The 22,241-nt window shown below is 34.1% G+C and overlaps 1 protein-coding gene and 1 non-coding gene across 2 annotated transcripts; one reads left to right on the top strand and one right to left on the bottom strand.

The window, feature by feature from the left end:
• The first annotated feature begins 14 nt into the window (after positions 1–14).
• Positions 15–21,560, top strand: ERp44 (Endoplasmic reticulum protein 44). The gene is made up of 12 exons (XM_089244681.1): positions 15–580; positions 5,393–5,456; positions 5,586–5,695; positions 8,278–8,323; positions 13,544–13,728; positions 16,688–16,809; positions 17,446–17,515; positions 18,704–18,932; positions 19,155–19,296; positions 19,428–19,521; positions 19,668–19,777; positions 20,569–21,560. Exons 1-11 carry the CDS (start codon positions 533–535, stop codon positions 19,755–19,757), a joined length of 1,200 nt encoding a protein of 399 aa, XP_089100807.1. The 5' UTR covers positions 15–532; the 3' UTR covers positions 19,758–19,777; positions 20,569–21,560.
• On the bottom strand, positions 12,217–12,290 carry TRNAT-GGU (transfer RNA threonine (anticodon GGU)). The gene has a single exon. It is a non-coding gene; the product is annotated as a tRNA-Thr (tRNA).
• Positions 21,561–22,241: the final 681 nt, after the last annotated feature.

Below are 22,241 nucleotides of genomic sequence, written 5' to 3'. Positions count from 1 at the left end.
GTGGGCGTGGCCCTGTAATGCTCGGGTCAACCAAAATTTCACATCGTAAAATAAAAATATCCTTTCATGCATTTCAATAATACTCTAATCATATGAATAAATTACACGATGATATTGTGATAATTTTTTTTTCAATTTCTAAAAATCATTTTGTCAGTCTATAAAACATTCAGTTTTCATTGAACGTCATCATCAGTTAACCAATCAAAGAGATCGATATTCTCCATCATCCAGGATGAGATCCTAGATCCCAGTGCATTACAGGCAACATTACCCTGCCTCTTTTTTTTTGCCCCCCGCCGCCAATTCTTCTTTAAAAGCTCATCGCACACGTACTACCGTGTGTGTGTGTCTATTACGAGTGTTTGAAATTTAATTTGATGAAAACATTGGTCTTTGATGGCCTTGTGTAATTAGCCGGACTCTTCACAAACCTTAAACATTTTGCCTGTAAATGTCCTTTGAGCTGAATGTATATTCCTAGTATCAACTTGCCGTGTTACTGCCGGTCTACCTCGCCTTAAAAAAAAACATGTGGTGGTGTAATGAATCTTTATTTCTCGCCGCATTAATTTCTGTGGTAAGCTGCATTTAATTAATTAGTGGGTGTGATTAATTAACTTACACATTGATAAAATTGATAAATCAATTAACATTCTTAATCATGTAAAAAAAAATGAGGTACTGTGTTATGTTGCATGCATGATCACTAAATCACAGGTTGCAGTATGTTACATATCTCATGTGTTGATGGTTGGCTTCAAATAAATCTCTTGTTTATATAACATTTATCGACTCCTGAGCAATTTTATAGCATTCATGTAAATACAGTGAAAATCCTGTATAATGATTCCCTGTACAAGTTAAGCGCAGATCCAGGGGGAGGGGTGATCGCTCCCTTCCCAGAGCCGAATAATACAAGAGAAATTTGTCTGTTCCATGAAATGCAGAATGATCCAATGCACATGCATGATGACACTATTGACAATAAACCACTTTTCTAACTCATTGACCTGGATTCGCCTGCCTCCTTCCCGTTGGCAGGTGAAGCTGCTTGTCTCCACTCCATGCATAGCTGAAAATATATCTGCTTCTGCTACATTTGAATCTGAAGATGCCTGTCCCTGTTCCATTCGCAGCTGAAGATATGGAGATATCGACCTCTGGTTTATTCACAGCTAATGATGCCTTCCTGTTCCATTCGCAGCTGAAGACGTCTGCCTTTGCTGAGGCACTGATCCAGAGGCGGGAGGATGGGAATGATTGCCCCTCCCAAGATTTGAATAATATGGATAAATTTGTCTATCCCGTAAAATACTACTATTGAACCAGACATGCACCTCGTCCGGCATTTCTAACGAATTAGTGCATGTTGGAATGTATGTGTAGTAAACCTGATATGAAGTTTGTTTCTGTGTGTAGTGCTTCCATCTGCCATCAATTTTTCTAACTATGAGTGAAGTGTAATGATTGAATAACTGTATTGTTGTAGGCCTTTTGTTGTTCTCTGTGGCGAGACTTTTTAATAGGGAGATCGACTGTCATTTATGCCTCAAAGTTGGTAACGACAGAAAACCAATTTCAACTGACCACCACTATGTCGATGGTGTGGGGGTTCAAACCTGGGTCCTCATGATGTGAGTCCGTCACTATGACCATTTGGCCACCATAGTGGCTTTCATAAAATACTGGACGATCATAATTACACAATTCGTCCCAGATCCTCTCTTGGTACAAGTCATGTTGTTAATACACACTGTTACTTTATCACCGCGATTCGAGTCCATCACTATGACCACTCAACCACCACAGCGGCAGTGTTAATACACTGGCTACCACTTCAATCTTGCCCCTCTGGATTGGACAGTTTAACACAAATAAGTGGAGCTTGGGCATACGATACTAGCAGATAATTTCTCACCAAGTGATGCTGCAACCATAGATGTTCCTCTTGGCTACTATAGCAATGTATCGATTATGGAAGCAATTCCAAACAGTTATAAAACAAACTGTGCTTCCATTTTCATCATGTGTAAAACTGATCATTTTCGGGTTTTTAAGCCAACCAAAAAGCTAGATGTCTCAGGTCCGCCAAAGATCAACCTGACTGTCTGAAAACAGCTAAGTATGACATCCCATTCAGTCGTGGAGAAGTGTATATAGGCACTACTACTGAACCAGACATGCTCCTCATCCATATTCCTCTGCAGAACACACTCTGCGGATTTACCACTCGCAGTAAATTATTGGAGGCTTACCAATTCTTAAAATATTTCTTGCCTAAATTCTGAATTTTCATTGATTCCAAAATTTTTTTATACCATTAAAATGAATTTTCATCAATTGCAGAATTATTTCAGCAACTCGGGAATAATTTCTTTCATTGGTTCTAAATTTTCACTAATTCCGGAATTATTTCTTCCATTAATTCTGAATTTTCATTAATTTTGGAAGTACCTATTTGTTTTATTATGAATTTTCATTGGTGCTGGAATTATTTCTTTCAATGAATTTTAGTTCATCAATAATACAATTTTCATCTGTTTAGCGAATTGTTTCTCATCAGTTCAAAATTACCTTCAGCGCTGAAGGTAAATGAATTTTCACATGGCTGCAACTAGATGCTTGGTCGGGGCAACTAGATGCTTGGTCGGGGCAAGTGCGCATTTCGGCGCCCTTTTGTAATGTTGAAGGTAAGGCTTGAGAATGAAGTTTGCACCCCCTCTGGCCCAGCGACCGGGGCACAAGACCTGCCTGCTCCCCCCTAGTTGCTGCCCTGAATTTTCATCAGTTTTTGTGTTAATTTACATTTAATTGTGCGTTTAAAATTTTTTAGTGAAATTTTCTCACATTTCTGTATATTTTGAAGTAGCATATGCTCCCCATTAAATATATGAGTTAAATCAAGGTCCTTAATATTTTTGGTGCTTCGAAATGGTGGAGACTCACCTGGCCTCACTATTATTTTCATACCTTCCCTGTTTTGTAAGAGCGGCCCTGAGTAAACATTTATTTTAAGGAACCCCATCATTCTGTTGACTAAAGTGGTCATTACATTGAAAATAAAAAATATAGAATGATTTAAAAAAGATGGACCAAATTTTACGAGGGGGTAGTACACACAAAAATAAAAAATGTCTTTATGTCCACAATATTTTTCTCAGAGCAACTCCCAAGTCTGCCGGCTGGGACTTAGGCCATTTCAGATAAGGGGGGGGGGATATAGGATATAAATCTACATCAGTAATGGAGGAGGAAAAGGGAGAGAGAAAGAGTAGTAGCTATTTATGAAACACAATGTGAATCAATAAACTCCATTCTATTGTGAAATGGCAATGGAAAGCACTTTTCAATGAAATCAAAAACCACTGATGAGAAATAGTTATTGCATCATTATTTTCACAATGCGTGATGCAAACTGACATCTTTTATAACATACTAATATCTGTATTGTACATATGGTTTTTGGGAAATATCCATTTGAGTTTATTATTGTCTTGGTTAATTAAAATTGTTTTTTTTTTTTTTTCCATACCCTGTAACTTATGAGTGTATGTTATGTCTCGTAGCAGGTGTTCTATCCTGGGATCTGTGCCAGTCAGTCTTTTTTTTTTTACCTAAAATATTTCTTCCCAGCAGCTGCTATAACACTTGGGCATTCATATTGCACGGAAACTAGATCTGTTTTCCATTCTTAAAGTGTTTTTGTGAAAATCTAAATACAAATAAATGGTCCATAATCAACACATAATTTTATTTACCTTACATAGCTTTAACAAGATAGAATATATATAATTGATAAATTTATTTGAATGTTTTTTAAAATCCAGATTTTTTTTTTCTGAAATTAATGCAATGTAGGCTATTATACTTTTTGTTTTTCTGCCTAAATATGCAAATAAATTTATTTACTAAATAAAAATATATCTCGATAGTTTTCTCCTCTCAGTACTTTCATTTTTATATTATCCTCTTAATGTCTAATGTACAGGATTGGGAACATGCATTTGAATTGTTTAAAAAATTAATACAGTGATACTTTGGCTAACAAAGATAATTCTTTCCAGAATCACGTTTGTTAATGTTTATTTTACTCCCAAAATGTAGTTTCTCATAGGTTTGTATGGAAAATCATTTAATCCATTCCATGTACTGCCCGAAATTTAAAGATAAGAATTTTTTTGAATTGCCAAGGAGCATTATAAAAAATTTTAAAAAACTGACCGAATGGTGTAAATGAGAATTTACAGAAAGATGAGATGCATCAGTATCACCAAGTACACTAGTTTTTCACACCCATCACCAGTATGTTGATACTTGTACAACTCAATGGACTTCGCAGGTATCCCCCATCCATTTATGATTTGGTCAGCTCATTTCTGTGTCTGATACATGCAAATGGTGGAGATAAGTCCCTTGAATGTCCAGATTGTGTTCAGTTCGATGCGTAAAGAGTCTTGCACTGAAAGCACGCATGATCTGAAAACATGGACTTTGTTTTTCAATGCATTTTTTGTTAGCTGAATTTTTATTTTACATGGAATGGTTCAAAGAATTCCAGAAAGAGAAGCAGAGGTACATCTAGAAAAAGATTCTGAGGGGTACATATGAATTAACTGAACTCAAGTGAGGACAGTAATGCTGATGATGATTGGCACTAAAGTTCAGCTCGCATTGCAGATGTTTCAGGGCTGGAACTGGAAGGGGGGCAACTGCCCCGGGCGGCAAAATTCAGGGGGCGGCTGTTTTAGATAGGATCAAAGAGCACTGTTACAAAATTATTGAATTTTATAAAGTTGTGGGGACAAATGAATTGTGTTTGCCCTGCCTGGGCTGCAAAAATCCTAGTTACTGTCCTGAGCTGTTTTATGTTAGTGTGTGCATTCATTCAATGAAAAAATTTGTTAGCTGAATCCATATTCATTAGTCAAGGCAGAAAAATTTGTAAGCTGAATCCATATTCATTAGTCAAGGCAGAAAAATTTGTAAGCTGAGGTGTTCATTAGCCGAGGTATCACTGTAATTTATTTCCTTAAATCCTCACTTGTTAATTTCACTATTTTGTATGTGAATGTCATTCCCCCTTAAAATCTGCATAATTTCTTTTTTTGGAAATTTCTTGGTTCATATCGCCTAAACTCATAAAACCAGTGAAGGAAAACTGATTAATGAAATTAATCCATATTATGAATTCAGTCTGCGAAAGGTTAATGTGTTATTCTAAGTATAAAAAAAACTTCACTGAAGTATAAACTTTATTGAATGATAGTTCAATCAACAAACTTGAATGTCATTGAAATGAGGCGACACTGAAATTTCAGCAAGTTGGTTTTTTTCCTATTTTATTTTCTTTTTATTAATTATATTAATATGTATGTTTTTTAAATTCTAGTTTGTTCATTTAACTCTGGGCAAAGCCGTCTCACTCACAGAAAGCAACTTCGACAAGCACATAAGTGAGTAACATCCACCTTGAAAAATATGTAATCGTGTTGACAAAATAATTAGAGTAATGATATTGCATATTTTTTGCCTTTTTTTTTAACATCTGTTATTTATTTCACGCTTTTTAAATTTATTTCTAGCTTCCCATGACTTAGTGTTTTTGAATTTCTATGCCGACTGGTGCCGCTTCAGCCAGATGTTAGCACCAGTGTTTGATGAAGCTGCAGTGAAAATAGCTGAAGAATATCCAGTATGTATTTTATGCTGTTATTGCTGTTAATATAAAGTTGCAGTATAATGTTTCTGATGTTTTGTGCTTAAAAATAAATGTATTTGGATTCGACCCATGGAAAATTCCAGCCAAAATTTAGGTTTGTTTTCTTGACCTTTCACAAAATTCCAGATCTAAATAAACTGACTCTTTCACATAATACAAATTAGCAAGACAGTGAATTTGAAATTTTTTCTTTTGTAAAAAATTATAGGGAATATTCTCACCTCTAGATATGCTATACCAGTGGTTTTCAACATAGGGTTATATGACCTCCCTTGCAGTCCTGGGATATTCTAAGGAGGGCCCCGGATGAGAAATCAGATTGGGGGGGGGGAGCCAGGACAAGTGGTGAAGGGGCTATGGAAAGATGTGAAGAATTAGAGCTTTCAAATGAAATATGGTGGTAGAAAATGTTACTATTTTCAGAATCCAGCAGAGCTGTCCATGGAACCAGGACCATCTCAACCCATGGGCCTATATAGGCATGGCCAGAGGGCTTCATATCTATAGTGGGTCCACATGATTAGATCTGGTGCTATATGTATTTTGAATGTAACTAATTAAATATGTAAGTTGTTGCTTCTAGTTAAGTATGGGGCCCCCAGAGCATCACTTTGCCCAGAAACCCATGATGTTTAGTCAGCTATGCATATCCCCCCCTCCCCTGAAAGAGGGAAACTTATTAAATTCTAGCCCAGGGTAAGCACAGACTGAGGGTGATGTATCGAGAGGTAGATTTCAGGTTTGTTGGATTGTCCCATGTTTTACATAAACCTATTTTTCCACATTTAATTCGGCTCTTGGTAGATGGTACACATTTTAGTATGTGCTTCGACAGTACATATATTAAAATTGGCTCTTGGGAAAGATGATCACCCACTTTCCCGATTCATTTCAGGTCCAGGATTTTAGAGATCAATCTTATTTATAAAATTTTTCTTCATTATAAATTTAGTTTGTATTACATTCAATTTGATAAGTAAAGAGGGTCTTCATCACTGGGGTGAGGGTCAGATAAAAGATGGGGCCGTATGAAAAGATAATACAGTAGTCACCGCTTATAAGAATCAAATCGGCAAAACAAAAACAAAATGCTGTTTTAACATAGGAAAATCATCAGTTATAAGAATCAGATTTCTGCTTATAAGAATAAAAAAAACATGTTTGTCAACAACTACTACCATTCATCCCTGTGGTGGGTGGGAACTTATAAAATATTTTTGGTTATTCACAAGGTTTTGAAGGACTACTTAGTCACTTTTATCTTTTGTAATGAAGCCATCCCATATTGACTGTTGCCTTTACTTCCCCCAACCCAAACAGTAAGAATTGCAGCTTTACAGTAAAGTGATCTTCCTTCCATGAATGACAGAACTTATCCACAAGGGGTTTATCGCTAAGAAAAAAAGAGTGTTATTTTGTCAAAGAAATTACTGATAAGCGAATTTTCATCAGAACATTGTTTCCCCAAAGAAAAGGCAATATCGCCCCCTTGGGTGATAGAAAGATCAAGAAAGTGGTAGAAGTTAACGGATATAACATAGAATCCTATGGGTTCAATTAAGTTGGGGGGGGGGAGGGACCATGGAACAAAAAGTTTAAGAACCTCTGATCTAGAGTTATACACTTCTTGAACAACAGTCATGGGCCCCCATATCCTGGACCAGATCCTCTAGACTAGAATCCTTGGTGGGTCCTCAGGCCCTTTTCAAGCGCCCCTCTATAGTGAGTTTATAGCGTGAAAAAACAAATGATGAGAATCATTTCAAGTCCCAGGGCTTGAGCTCTGTCAGCCCTGCCTTTTTTCTGTGGGGCCGTGACAAAACAGTACTAGTACAGTTACCATGTAATATTTTAGTCTACATTGACAATGAACAGTGTCTAAGGATATCATATGCTACAGATGTTTATACTGATTTAAAATTTTAGAAATTGAATTATTCATAAAGAAATTAATAAGGTTTTCGGTTTTTACCTAACAAACATCATAATCTCACCTGAACCTTCCCCCCCCCCACCTTTTGTGTACTTCAGTGGTAACTGGAAGAGTAAAGGTAAAAAACATTCCAGATATAAGAATTAACTGCTTATAAGAATCAAAATTGCTGAACAAAACATGATTCTTATAAGTAGTGGCTACTGTATTTTCCAGAGTGGGCCATGGGCTGAAAAAGGTTGGGAAATACTGATAAACTTTTTATAATGTTGAGATTGTTCAAGTGGAATGTTATTGTTATATCTGGGTTCTATTCCATTTTCTGCTATTTGATTGGAAACAAATTTTTAGTTGTAATTTACTTGTATCATGAACACTTGATTTTAAAAGGCTTCTTTTCAAGTTCTCTTTTTAATTGAAAATTGATGTCACCATTGAAAGCATTTTGATGTTTTAATACTTTTGTGAACTAAATGATTACATTTTTTTTGTTCTTGTAAAGTTTTCACATTCAAAAACTATGAAACTATATGCTGGATTAGCCTGCATAGTCTTATGATGTTGATGACCCCTGGTTGAGTTGATCCCTTCTAAATTTTATTTATAATTTTTTTCTTTGCAGCAGCCTGGAAAAGTTTTATTTGGGAAAATCGATGCAGTAGAAGAAAGTATGTTTTTTTAATTCACTAAATTGTCACTTAATGATATCACTATTGAACCTTTTCTAAATTGATACTATTGGGACCAAAAATAAAGCATTCATTTGAGCAAGTTAGTCTTTTATTGTAGGAAACAGTTAAGTTTCTCAGTTTTGTAGAACATTGTTTAGCGATGGTCAAAAAATGAAATGGAACGCTCGGTTTCATTCTTATAAAAGGTCTCTTCGTGTTCTCCTAGAGTGATTCTTCCACTTGCCTGAGGCTTAATTCATCCTGGATTGGAGTACGTCATCAAGTTTTGGAGACCATACTTACAGAGGGACATTGACTTGGTCGAGGGGGTGCAAAGAAGAGCCACACATGCTCTTGATGGTACACAGGGCTTAAGCTATAATGTTTATATTGGAAGAGCACAGGTGTTGGTGTGATATGATCGAAGTGTTTAAAACTTTCAATGGGATAGATAAACTGGACTATTAGTTATTAATACATCAACTGCTTTGACAAGGGGACAGTATCGATTGATAAGGACAATTCCAAGTTGTGGTATCGCTGGGAGTTTTTTCTGATAGGGTTGTGAATAAATGTAATAGCTTACCTCCAGGAATCATGAATTCTAAAACGCAATTGACACATTTAAAAAGAAATATGATAAACATATTGGGCTTTTCATCAAGATTGATTATATGATGAACATGCTCAAGGAGCTATCCACACTTACATGAGACAACCGTAATTTTTTATGAGCAGTATGTATATTTTATCATAATTGTTGGTTTTTTATTGCTCTTATTGCTGTATTTTTGATATAGTTTAGACATATATTTGACAGCCATATTATTTATGGACATCTTGTCTCAGCCACCTCATTGGGCATTTTGGCTATTAAACACTTTGTATTTTTGTATTAAATTTGTTTACTCTATTTCATAGCTGCCAAGTCTCCTGGATTTCTACTCCATTATCTAGTCTTTCAAAAATTACTTATATCTCTTGAATTTTTGCAGTGATTATGCAAGTCCCTACTTTTGGGGGGGGGGGGATTATTCCCAAAGAATTTACCAGTAAAAACATTCCTTTCATTTTTATTCCCTGAAATGTCATCATAAGCATAATGTAAATTGTTACCATTATGTCAAATCACAAAAAAAAAAATTAATTTTCGAGAAGAAAATACAAGATTCACTAAACAGACAGTGTCAATTCAGCCTTTTAAAAAAATTATTTTTTCCAGTAAATTCTTTGGAAATTCCCCTCCCAAAAGTAGAGATTTTTCACAATCACTGTTAAAATTCTGGAGACAAAAAATTTTTTTAGGAGTACAGGTAATGGAGTAAAAATTCTGGAGCCTCCTGGGAAAATCCATGGAGACTTAGCAGCTATGAAATAGAGTAAAAAAATTTAATGGAGAATCTTAATTATGTTTTCTAAGATAAGACGATAAATTGGAGATGTCAAATAGCACTGGTGACAGAAATAAATACTTTTAAAAAATATTGAAAGAAATTATTTTTTGAGAAATATTAAAAGCTCTAGATGGGACCAAGAATTATCCACTTCATCCTTTTATCACGCATTCACTTACAAAAGTCTGAGGGCTGTTCATATTTTCAAAAGGAGGAGTTATTCACCTTACTTACTGATCATACCTTGTATTTTTAATTTATTGTTTTCATAATGTTCATATTTATTGTAATGGTTTTTTTTTAATGAAAGATGGTAAGTGACATGAACATTTCAATCTTATTTATTATCAAACAGCATAAAGAGTTTCATGTGACTGATCATAAGAAGTTATGGAAGTTAATTGGATAATTATGTTAATACAATTATGTCATATATAATACTAAGCAATGGTTCCCAACTGGCGCAACCATGATTCTGGGTATTTGACAGGCTGGGCAGGGGTTGCTGTAAAAGTAATTATGAATGCCAAAAAATAATAATAAAGAAATAAAAGGTCTAAAGCGATCTTTCGACTTATGGTGCAAAGCAAGAGGGGCACATTGGTTATATGTTCATTTTAAATATCTAATTGCCAAAATATCTTGCTATGCCACTCACAGGTATAAATGCACACTCAAACTTTAGAATACACGTGCAGATGTTCAGCACAACTCATTCTGTAGTAAATTACCCAAGGCGATAGACTACTACTACTTAATCGTACATGTACCTAATATGCCTTCCTCTATGGAATTTCTAGCTAATTGGTACATGCTGGAATGTACATGTTGTGAACCTAACGTGAAATTTGTTTCTGTGTAATGCTTGTTATATATTATAGTGCTGCTATCTGCTATTAATTTCTCTGTGAGTAAAGTATAATAATTGAATTATTGTACTGTTGCTCTCTGTGGCGAGCCTTTAACAGGGAGATCGGCTCTGTTTACACTTCAAAGTTGGGAACCACAAAAAACAAATTTCAACGGACCACCACTGTGGCGATGGGAGGGGGGTTTGGGTCGAACCCAAAAGGTCCTCTCAATGCGAGTCTGTCACTCTAAAATGGCAATAGACTGGAGTTGTTCTCGCTTCGAAAAAAGTTTGATATAGTTGCTGTTCGGTCATATGGTCATAGTGGCAGACTTGCATCACGAAAACCTGGATTCGAACTCCGCTGACAGCACGGTGGTGGTGGGCTGAAGTTGGTTTTCTGTGGTTCCAAACTTTGAGGTGCGAATGCGAGGTGATCACCATGTTAAAAAGTCTTACCACAGAGAGCAACAAAGATACAAATCATTACACTTTACTCATAGTTTGAAAAATAAATGGCAGCACTGAAAATTCATTCACAACACCAAATACGCACTTTGACTGTTAGACATACACTTTCGGTACAACTTGCTCAGTAGTAAATTGCTAGTGGGACCAGAACTTTGCTTGTTTAGCACTCGAGTAGTGCAGTGGTAAGATGCTAATCTTCCACTATGAAGGTTACCGTCAGAATCCACAGGTTTGATTCAGGGGAAGAACATGAAAAACAAGTTCTTAACCTAAGAGTCTGGGGCAACCACAGATAGATGGTGCCTTCATATCCCACCCAACTCCATTGGTTGGAAATTGTCATTTGATGATATGACCAAAGTTGGTGTTCGGTAAAAAAAGAACTGTGCTTGTTTGAAAAAAAAGTCTGTCGCAACAGACCAATTGGTAGGATCACTGGGATAATTCATTATAGTCTGGGGCTACCAAATGTTTTTCAGATACAGTGGAATCTCGATAACCTAAAACCCTAGAAGTATCTATGAACATGTTGACTTAAGTGGATATATCAAAAAAGGAAGATTTCTTTTGATCTCACTTTCCCAATTTTCAAACATCATTTATGTCATGTACATGTACTTATATATATAGTTGAACACAATTCCATTTCATCATCTATTAATTAGCAAAACAAAATTATCTGCAATTTTCTGCAAATAGTTCCAGAATGTTTAATCATGGTGAATAAAGCATAAGTGTATTGAAATATGCGTTATTTGCAAATTAACAGCAAGATTGCCAAAAGTTTTCCAAACTTTCATTTGTTTAAGTTAAAAATTTCAATCTAAAAAACCTTTAATTTTTAGCTCATTCAGCCATCTCTCACTCGAAAATTTCAGATATCATCCACGCTTATCTGTGACTTTTGTAGTCCATGGGTTGAGTTTCCTGGCTCTGAAAAGTGTAAAACGACCTTGCCTCCCAAGATTTGGGGAAATATTTTCGACCAACAAACGACAAAAAAATAGAAAAAAAGAATTGTTGAACTATAAATGCTAGAAATGTCGTGAAAATTTATTAACTGGACAATCCATGGACAGAGAGATATAGATGGCTTTTTTCTCAGCCAGAGATATCAAGGAAACAGTTATTTTCCGGATACTATGCCGAGGTGAGCTCGGAAAGAAAAGTCATCACGTCTCCGCCGGGACTCGAACCCAGGCCCTCTTGCATACCAGGCAAGCATGCTACCATTTACACCACTGGAGACACATGAATCTGCCTTCCTAATTTCACGCACTGTGTCGTGAGGCGCTGAAGTAGAGGCATTAGTAGCCTCTCTTAACTTCAGGAAATGGCCCCCGGGTGGGACGGTTTAGAGAGATATAGATGGTTTTTTTCTCAGCCAGAGATATCAAGGAAACAGTTATTTTCCGGATACTATGCTGAGGTGAGCTCGGAAAGAAAAGTCATCACGTCTCCGCCGGGACTCGAACCGTGAAAGTGAGTGAAATTAGGAAGGCAGATTCATGTGTCTCCAGTGGTGTAGATGGTAGCATGCTTGCCCGGTATGCAAGAGGGCCTGGGTTCGAGTCCCGGCGGAGACGTGATGACTTTTCTTTCCGAGCTCACCTCAGCATAGTATCCGGAAAATAATTGTTTCCTTGAATCCATGGACAATTCAAAAAATTAGTTGTAATAACCTTAATGTGAATCATAGTCAACTTAAGCAGAATGTAGCTACATTGTGTTGAGTTAAAGAGGTTAATTCCATTTAATTTAATATTATGCCAATCATGAGAATAGTAAATGTTGAGTTATTACATGATTTTTTTCAAGGTGTGAGTAAATTTTCATGGGAAAAAATTAATTTCTTAAAAGAAGGTACTGTATGTAAATGCATTGTGTTTGTTCCACATATGTTTATGTGAATTGTATGACAAATATATATACTAGTTATAATACCCGGCGCTGTTTGGGTTTTCTTCAATTTCTGGGAGGATTGAGGAAAGTGACAAACCATTGTAAAGGAGTAAAGTATTATACATAATACCAGCAGCATTGAAGAAGTGACAAACCATTTTAAAGGCATATACATGTCTGAAACACATTGCTAGAGTAGAGAACTACTGTTCTACTTATTTTTACTTTGGTAACTACTGTTACCAAAGTAAATATTCCGAAAGTGATTGTTGAGGCCCAAAAACCATTGTTGCCCAACAGTTTTTCGCCCATTTTGGGCATTTGCCCAAGTCTGACAAACTTCTAAAGTATCCTGTCGTTCAATCCGGACCCTGTTTGGTATATATGTAAAATTTGGTAATGATCAATCTAAAATTGTAGATTTGTAAAGAGAACATACACACACGGATACACACAAAAAATCAATTTTATATATATAGATATCAAAGTATTGCAATCTATATGCAGAATGTCAATGAATTATTTATAATGTCAGTCACTTTTTTTTTATCTATTCACTCACTTTACTATCCAGTAAGTCCTTAACTTATTTTTTTTCAGATAACCTTGCATCTAGGTTTAAGATAACTAAGTATCCAACGTTGAAATTAATGAGGAATGGGAAATTGATGAAGAGGGAATACAGAGGGCAGCGTTCCTTAGAAGGAATAACAGATCATGTCAGAGACCTTTTAAAAGACCCCATTGTTGAAGTAAAGACGCATGATGAATTAAGGAAGATTGATGTAAGTTTTTTTTTTTTTTGTGTGTGTATAACTTTTTTCTTAAATCTTATGTAACATTCAGTGAAAACATCTTTGATCTAGGAGGATGCATGTAAGGTATTCACATTATTCCAACCATATCACAAAATCATTGATTTAAGGAGAATTTGCAGCTAAATTATTTTCGCCTAGGTACCAGTTTTTTATAGTTTGTTGACCAGAGAATATCTTATTCACTGAAAGACAATTTCAAAAAGCCAATCAATCTAGTAATTTTTCTTCCTTTTTCTCATAATTTCTGTTTGTGTCCATTCCAAGAATTTATTCCTTAAATTTTTTTTAATTTCATTAATGGCCGTATTCTCTGATAGTTTAACAACTGCAATCATAGTACAGTAAAACCTTGTTATGTCATCATTTTTCTTCAGGCCCTTTCAGCTTTCATAGACAACAATGTTATTAAACACTTGTGTACTCGTCATTAATTTCGGTTAACTCGTCACCAAAAAATTTGAGAGAGAATAGATTATTTTTATGGCACCCACTAAAAAAAGAGCTTGTTAAAAGCATTGCCATATGGCTAAAAGTCATCATAAAAGCCTATGTACAAAAATGGGAGGGTTTAAGTGTCGAAAGTTACGCTGGAGAAGTTCATTTGTCAACTAAGGTTTTTGAAATGTTTGGGACTGTTCTAGCTAGACCTGATTTCTGCATGGACCCCCCACTAATTTAGAGCTTCAAATTTAAACAAAATATCTTTGTAAAGAATGTCTGGTTTTTTCAACAAAGTTGAGGTCTTCTAATGTTCACTTTTTCCTGCCCAGATCCCCCCCCCCCTCCAAGATTCTGTGTTTAAGATTACCTTGTAGTTGTATCATGAACTACTGATGAAGAATTAAAACATTAAAATTAAATTTCATGTATATGTAAAATTAATGGCAGTTGTGCAGAAAAGATAACTACTCTAACAGTTGCTCTGATTAGTCCAAAATAAAAATTACTAGTATAAATGAGAGTATACCAGTATATTTTACCGTAATAAGTAATAAGCGATCAAAAAGGGTAAAAAGATTCTATTTTTCTTTTACTATCTATAAAACTTATTAATATTGTAATTTTGATTCATATTTTTTAATAAATGTTGTATTAGTTTAAATTTATGCGATTTTCACAATATTGCACATTGAAACTGAGGGCGCATCGCTTAAGTCTTCACTCTGCTTAAGTCATCATAATTTTTCAATAACATGAGGTGACGACTTACCGAGGTTTTACTGTATTAAAGGATTGACATGGATTGCTTAAAATCCGGAGTTTAACCAATCCATTTCGATCTCTAATCCTTTAACCTGCGATTGCAGTTTAACTCTGTCAGTGAATATGGCCTTTAGAGAAATATATTGACTGGAATCTAACTTGTACTTTCCCCCTTTTCGAAATGGAATCCTGATATTAAGCATTAGAGAATAAAAGGCAATTCAGTGGAGCTTCTCTAATCCAGGCTGATCCATAATGCTAACACTTCTGTCAAAAATTGCTTTTTCACAATTGAAGACTCATGTTTTTTCTTTTACCCAAATTCTATTTCGGCTTTTGCATCAGCCATTTTCTTTCTTTTTTGTTCCACTTTCTTCTTCCCCCCCCCCCCCAATACATACATTAATGGTGTCCATTGCAGTTTTCAGGCTTTTCAAAGAGTGGAAACAATGATGGCAGATGCATATCTCAACAAATGTGATTCGTGAAAACGTCGGCTTTGATCAAAAGAACTTTTCTTACTTCATTTCATTTCTCCATGCTGTACAGTTAATCTCTGTGTTTCAGAACATGTCTAGCACTCGCAACTATTTTTTGTGATGAAATTTCAAATATGCCCAAAACGTCAAGTGATGCTGTGTTCACAAGCTGCAAATGGAAACAGGATGCTTTAACCTTTTATGCAGCAATGATGAGATCTCACCACCATAAAAGCCCGTTATTTTAACATTGACAAGCCCAGATATTTTGTAAAGTTGATTTCTCAATGGAAAACTTTTCCCTATATCCCTTGTTTTGCACCTGCTGAAAATCGGAAAAAAACCTACTTCATTAAAAAGAGATATATTTTGAAGGGGAGTTTAGGAATACTAATTGTTGCTTAAAGAGTTAAGTTTATGTGAGAAAGCTGAACTTTTAAAAAAGCTAGAATGTGGAACACCTATACAAATGTTGTGTGAAGGATATAGAATTGAAAAATCTACTAATAATACAATCTTCAGAAACAAAAAAAATTCGTCCCCCCCCCCCCTGTGATTCAAGCAATGCCTCCAAAACATGTTTAAATAAGTAAGGTTTTTTTTTTTCTATAGATAACTAGTAGAGGTATGTAAATCAGAAATTATGGTTTAAAATCAGATTATCTATGATTAAATTCATATATGAGGGAGGGTTAATAACTATAGTGGAGTAAGAGTAGATAATATCCCCATTTTGAAAAAAAGGTCTTGCTAGAATTGCTGTCATAGAGTCTCTCATGTTAAAAATGTTATAATTTCACAATTTGCCAGTGAACTATTAAAGCTGAGACTTAGTTCATTTTTTCTTTCAACAGTTCAGCACTTCTAGATTGCATTTTTGGACTTAAGCCAGAATTGTTGAAAATTTACTTACACCACTCTGACTTTAACCCCCCTCCCCAATATGTTGCTTTATTAATTTTCTTTCAAAGAAAAATATGAATCGAAGTAGTCAGAGAGGCATATTATTACTTTAAATTTGAAAAATTGGGGAAAAAACAAAAACTTGATCCATAGTCTGGAATCACCTTCCTGAGGAGTCCGTATAAGAAAGGTTCTACTGTACATAAAAAAATATATGTATGTTTGCGGATATAGAGCAGAGTAATGAAGTGCACATTGGATTTGAGTAAATGCAGAAACTTGTCGACATGAACTTTTTTTTTTCATTTGTTCAAAAATTTGGTTTTTAATTTTTTTTTCAGGAAAATAAGAGGGTTTTAGTAATGTATTTAGAAGACAAAAATAGCCCAGTACCTGTGTATGACATATATTTGAAAGTGGCAATGGACTTGAGGGATGACTGCAGTTTTTATGTGGCGACTGGGTAAGTTCTGCAATCCCAAAATATTAGACAAAAATATTTCTGGCATGGAATGGGTAAATGTTGTAATAGTTATATATATGGTTTCCCTCTGTTACCAAAAATAATTCTTTTCAGTGAAGGATATTTTTAGTAACATTGAGGTTTCAATTAATAGAAAGAAAACAATTTGTGTAACTCTTCATTTTATCATGAGTAGCTTCGCAAGTTGAAAGGTAATATTGAAAACTCCATTTGTTATATGCAATGAAAATTAGAATTTTTAAAAGAAACTTTCATATCTTCGTGGAAAATAGATGCAATACTCATAAAAACGCATACAAACAATGAAAATGTTTTGTGAAAATTACAAAACACTGGCAGCTTTTTCTGATACAGGGTTGATTGAAAACATTTTTTCATATTTAATTTTTGACAGTCCTTTAAACACACGATTAAATTTTCACTTGAAAATGTGAGTAATAACAAAGTTTACATGACCAAAATTTCACAAAGATCCGTCTATTATTCTAGAAATTTGTAAAAATGTCCAAACTCTAAAGTGAACATAGACTTATGCCTATATAGTGTATTGTATATGATGTTGGCAGCACCTCAGTTTCTCTTCTTCTTTCCATAACATTTCAAGTTTATCTTTAGGTCGCTTGCTACCACAAACTTACAAGATACTAGTAAAGCCAAGATTGTATTCAAGCCATCTAAGTCACAGGTAGGAAATCACTTCTAAGAAATTGTAATTTGTTTATGTCATTTATAGGATACTAAATGTTTGTGCTCGCCATTGAACTGTGGCTCTGTTGCTATATATTTGCTTTAAAGTTTCTCAAATAATTTACTTTAATTTTATTTATTTAAATCTGTTTCCCCCAACCCTTTTCCAAAGCATCTCATAAAATCTTGGTGCCCCCTCCCACCCATAAAAGATAAACTGGGGGGGGGGGGGTGGCTTTGCATCCCAAGAGGATTGAAAATAAAATTAAAAAAAGTTGAAATATTGAAAAAATTCTTTAAAAGCACTTTCAATCTATTTCTGTGAATTTGAAACACTTTTTGAAGGTTAAAAACTCAATTTCTTTGGAGAGATTTTCTCTCTGTGCTCTTCTGAAACTCTAAATTAGCCTGTGTGTCCCCCCCCCCCCAGAATCTACACGGAGGAAGCCCAAAATCTGTAAACCCTTCTAGCCGGATGCCCAAAGCCCTATGCTTTAGACCAGGTTATGAGTTTTTAACCTTTGAGACAGTGCACGCCAATAAAAAAAAATTCCATGAAATCCGATAGCCAATAAGTCATACTGTGGTATCTTGATTCGGCCAGTAGCGTCTTAAAAACCCAATGGGGCCAGGGCTTCGAGGCAAATAGGGAGACCTACATTATTGGAGAATTTTACTTATTCTGAGAACATTAAATATGAATTTCCATTGATAATTAAATTATTCCTCATTAATTTTCAGATACTTAATGAAATATATTTAATGAGTAAATAATTTAATTTTGTAAATTATATTCTTCATTGGATATGAATTTTTATTAATTCTGAAATTATTTCCTTATGAAATATTAAGTTTTATTAAGTATGAATTTTCATTCATTCTTAAATTATTTTCCCACTAAATAGGAATTTCTAATAATTCTGAGAAATGTTTTCATCAAAAGGAATTTTCATAAATCATAATTGCTCCCTTAAAAATCATTGCCTTATCGTATGTCCCACAGATTTAAATCAACTATACATTCTCTTTTTTTTTTTTCTTTAAATGCGCAAACTTTGCTTGAAAAAGATAAGTTTATTTTCAGGTGAGGCTTAAAAAAGTAACAAAACCAACCTTACGAATTAAATACGCGTATTTTTAAAAATTTAAATAAATTTATAGTTATCAAAAATAAATTTTTTTTTAGCTTGGCATGAATGATGAGGAATATGCCGGAGCCTTACTGAGTTATGATGAAATGAGTGCATGGTCAACAAATCGCTGCATACCATTGGTTCGAGAAATCACATTTGAAAACGCAGAAGAATTAACAGAGGAAGGACTGCCATTCTTAATACTCTTTCATCACCCTGATGACGTGGAGAGTCCAAAAATATTCACACAAGCTGTTCAAACCCAGTTGCTGGATGACAGAAGTATGAATTTTGTCAGGGAAAAATTATTTCCTCTTTAATTCTGAATTTATTGATGTAGTTTCATATTGAATACCTTGAAATATTTCTGCTATCTTAGAATATACATTTCCATCCTTTGAATGGTAATATGGACTTCAAAATAATCTTTAATTATGTTGTATGAGATTTTAAAGTGGAGACAGTTTTTATTTAGGGAATGTAAATGTATGTATTTCTTTTCAGCTCTGGTTAATTTTCTTGTTGCTGATGGTATCAAGTTTGCCCATCCTTTGCATCATCTTGGCAAAGCAGCGAAAGATCTACCTCTTGTTGCAATAGACAGTTTCCGGCACATGTACCTTTTCCCAAAATTTGAAGACTTGCAGTGAGTGTATTCATTTGCCTCTGACACATTAGTTAAATGCTATTTGAAACTTGTGTGGTATCTGTAAAAATATGCCAATTTCTTTGGATTTTTATTGTAAATTTTGAATTTTTTCTTCATTGGCTTTATAGAGATGCTGGAAAATTAAAGCAATTTGTCTTGGATCTCTTCTCTGGGAAACTACATAGAGAATTCCATTATGGCCCTGACCCAATTACGAATGAGGTATTTTTATATAGCGTAATATAAATATATTGTGATGATTGAGAAATTTTATTGTGTTTGTGAGGGATATGACATTCTAATTTCTCTGACTGTGCTTAAATCATAAAATATACTGAGTGAAGAGATTTCTTTTTTCTACTTTTTAGGGAGTCATTTCAACAAATCCACCAGAATCAACATTCAAAAAATTAGCACCATCACCAAATAGGTATACCCTGGTGAGAGATGAACTTTGATGGGTATTATTTTTTTAAAGGTTAGTAAAAACTCAGATCAAAAAATGCCTACTTATACAGTCAATTCACGATAAGTCAAACTCCGATAACTCGAATGTCTGTTTAAGTTAAAGTTTTCACTCAGCCCAAGAACTTTTTCCATGTTTTAGTGTTACAATTTTCCTTTAACTTGAAGTTTTCTTCCTTTAAGTCGAAGTTTTTGGAAATAAGAGAAATTTAAAAGCAATGTAATTTAGCATTTTAGCAATGTAATTTAGCATTTTAGCAATGTAATTTAGCATTTTAGTACAAAATTCAGCATTTAGCAATAGAATTTAGAAGATTCATTTAGTTAATTTAATTGCCTGCTTGCAAAAGTGAATGACTTTCTCACGAAAGAAGGTAAAAAATGATATAGTCAAAAATCACTGCATTTTTTGACAATCTTGATTTATAATTTGTTTCATTTATACGAGTATCATGTATGTGTTCATTTCTATGATATACATCTAGTTTATTTCTAAATATTCTCATTCAATAATTAAATATGATTAAATTAGACTAATTTTTTTTTAATTTCTCCATCTCCAGTAGCTTGACATGCTTTCCTATTACGATATTCAAAATTAGCGCTGTTATTTTTATTTTAAAATAATTTCACTCTGAAAATCGGAATTTCCGATAAGTCAAACTAACGATAACTCGACGTTTTCCGTCGGCTGCTGCACATCCGACTTATCGAGATTTGACTGTATTTTTAAAAAATATAATCCATCCAAATTCAGCATCTTTTGCTATGATTTGAATTTATACCTAGTTTTCCATTTTTCAGGGAAGTGCCCCAGTCTTTCATTCCAGTGTGACGCTTTTGAAGTGACTGTTGTAATTGGGGGAAAACTATTATTTTCAGACTTGCTTTCCAAATCGAATGGAATTAAATTTTTCTGGTTTCAAAACTTTTGTGAACCTGGATTTCAAATACTATATAAAGTATTTATAAGGTGATAATAATTCAGAAAACTTTTATGAATGTCATGAATTTAAAAAATTACCCCCTGAATGCCATGAATTTTTCACTGCTTCATTTTACAGCTGCATATGAAATCATTATTGAAAGATGGTGGTCAGAATTTTTTGGGGGTTGGATCGCATGATTAATTCCTCTACATGAATCGCAGTATTTATTTATTTTTAAACTTGCAACATTGCACAACAAAGATTGTACTTAAGTGTATGAGCCTATTATGTATCCAATTGGTACTTTCAGATAGGCTAATTTTTTAAATGTTTCTAACTATTTACAATCTGTCATTAAAATCTTCCCGCACGTTAAATATATTAAGTTTGGAAAAAGATCATTTAGCTGGATTCAATGGTTTTTCTTCTGTGACATTTTATGTACTCTTTTTAAGTTAATGTGAATAAATGCACTTTATTTATTTTTAAAAAAATTCATAACTGCATTAGTAAACTGACAATTTTTCTCTGGAATTGCAGAATATCCTCTCGTATTATAGCCTACAGTAAATGGCATTTTGTCAGTATTTTTACTGAATAGATAAATTGTATTTTGCAGCATTTGTCATGATAATAACAAATTGCTGACTGTATGGCCATATGTATTAATGTTAGTGAAATTAGTCAGGGCGAAATGATTTATATACTTGAAGAAAAAAAATATCACAAGTCAATTTTATATTGCTCTAGTGAAATGTAAATACCGTGTGAATGGAGGTGGTGTAATCAAAAATGCATTTGTATTTTGATTTTTTTTGTATAAATCGTCCGGTCAATGAACATTAAAAGATTCAAAGTTTGTCAATACTTATTTGAATTTCTCTTGTATTGCTGCATGATGGTTCTGTAATAGCTCCTCTATTGTGAGTATGACATAAGTCTGAATCCAATTTTTTTTAAGGTCCATATATTAAATATAGTCATTTAAACTTGGGAAACTTCTATCAACATTTTGAGAATTATTCATTTGAAAGAGAAATTTTATGCATGTAAGTAAAACATAGATAAATTTTTATATTCTTCATTTGAACTAAAACAAAACATCCATAAATGAAAAAATCTATTGCAGCATAACATTCTTTTCAATACCATACCAAGAAGTCTATTGTAGTATGGTTTTCTTAACACTTTCAGACCCGCATCAAATTCACCAGAGGAAAAAAGTTTTTCTATAGCAAAAATATATTTATACTGAGCCTATATTAACTCTATGCAGAAAAAATTATGAATGTATTTTTTAGAAAAATTACCGCTTTATCCATTGAGATGGACACTGGGTCTCAACAGTTGCAAAACTCCTGAAATCTTGTTTTCGATGCCAAAGTCTGAAATACTGTAAAATATACTTGTACAATGTAGATTCAAAAATTGTTATGTCTGAATGTGGGCTTCATGGCCCTTCATGTAAGAGTCCTGTCAGTGCATGGGCTCACTAGGACATGGCCTATTGGTGCCTGTGGAGCTTCTGATCTCTCATAGCCATTGTAA

The sequence above is a fragment of the Pholcus phalangioides genome, unplaced genomic scaffold, assembly GCF_987345545.1.
Source record: "Pholcus phalangioides strain wild (caught in Gottingen) unplaced genomic scaffold, Ppha-v1.0 ptg000015l_1, whole genome shotgun sequence".
NCBI lineage: Eukaryota > Metazoa > Arthropoda > Arachnida > Araneae > Pholcidae > Pholcus > Pholcus phalangioides.
The sequence above is the reverse complement of the archived record's forward strand: the minus strand, read 5'-3'. Positions and strand labels throughout refer to the sequence as shown.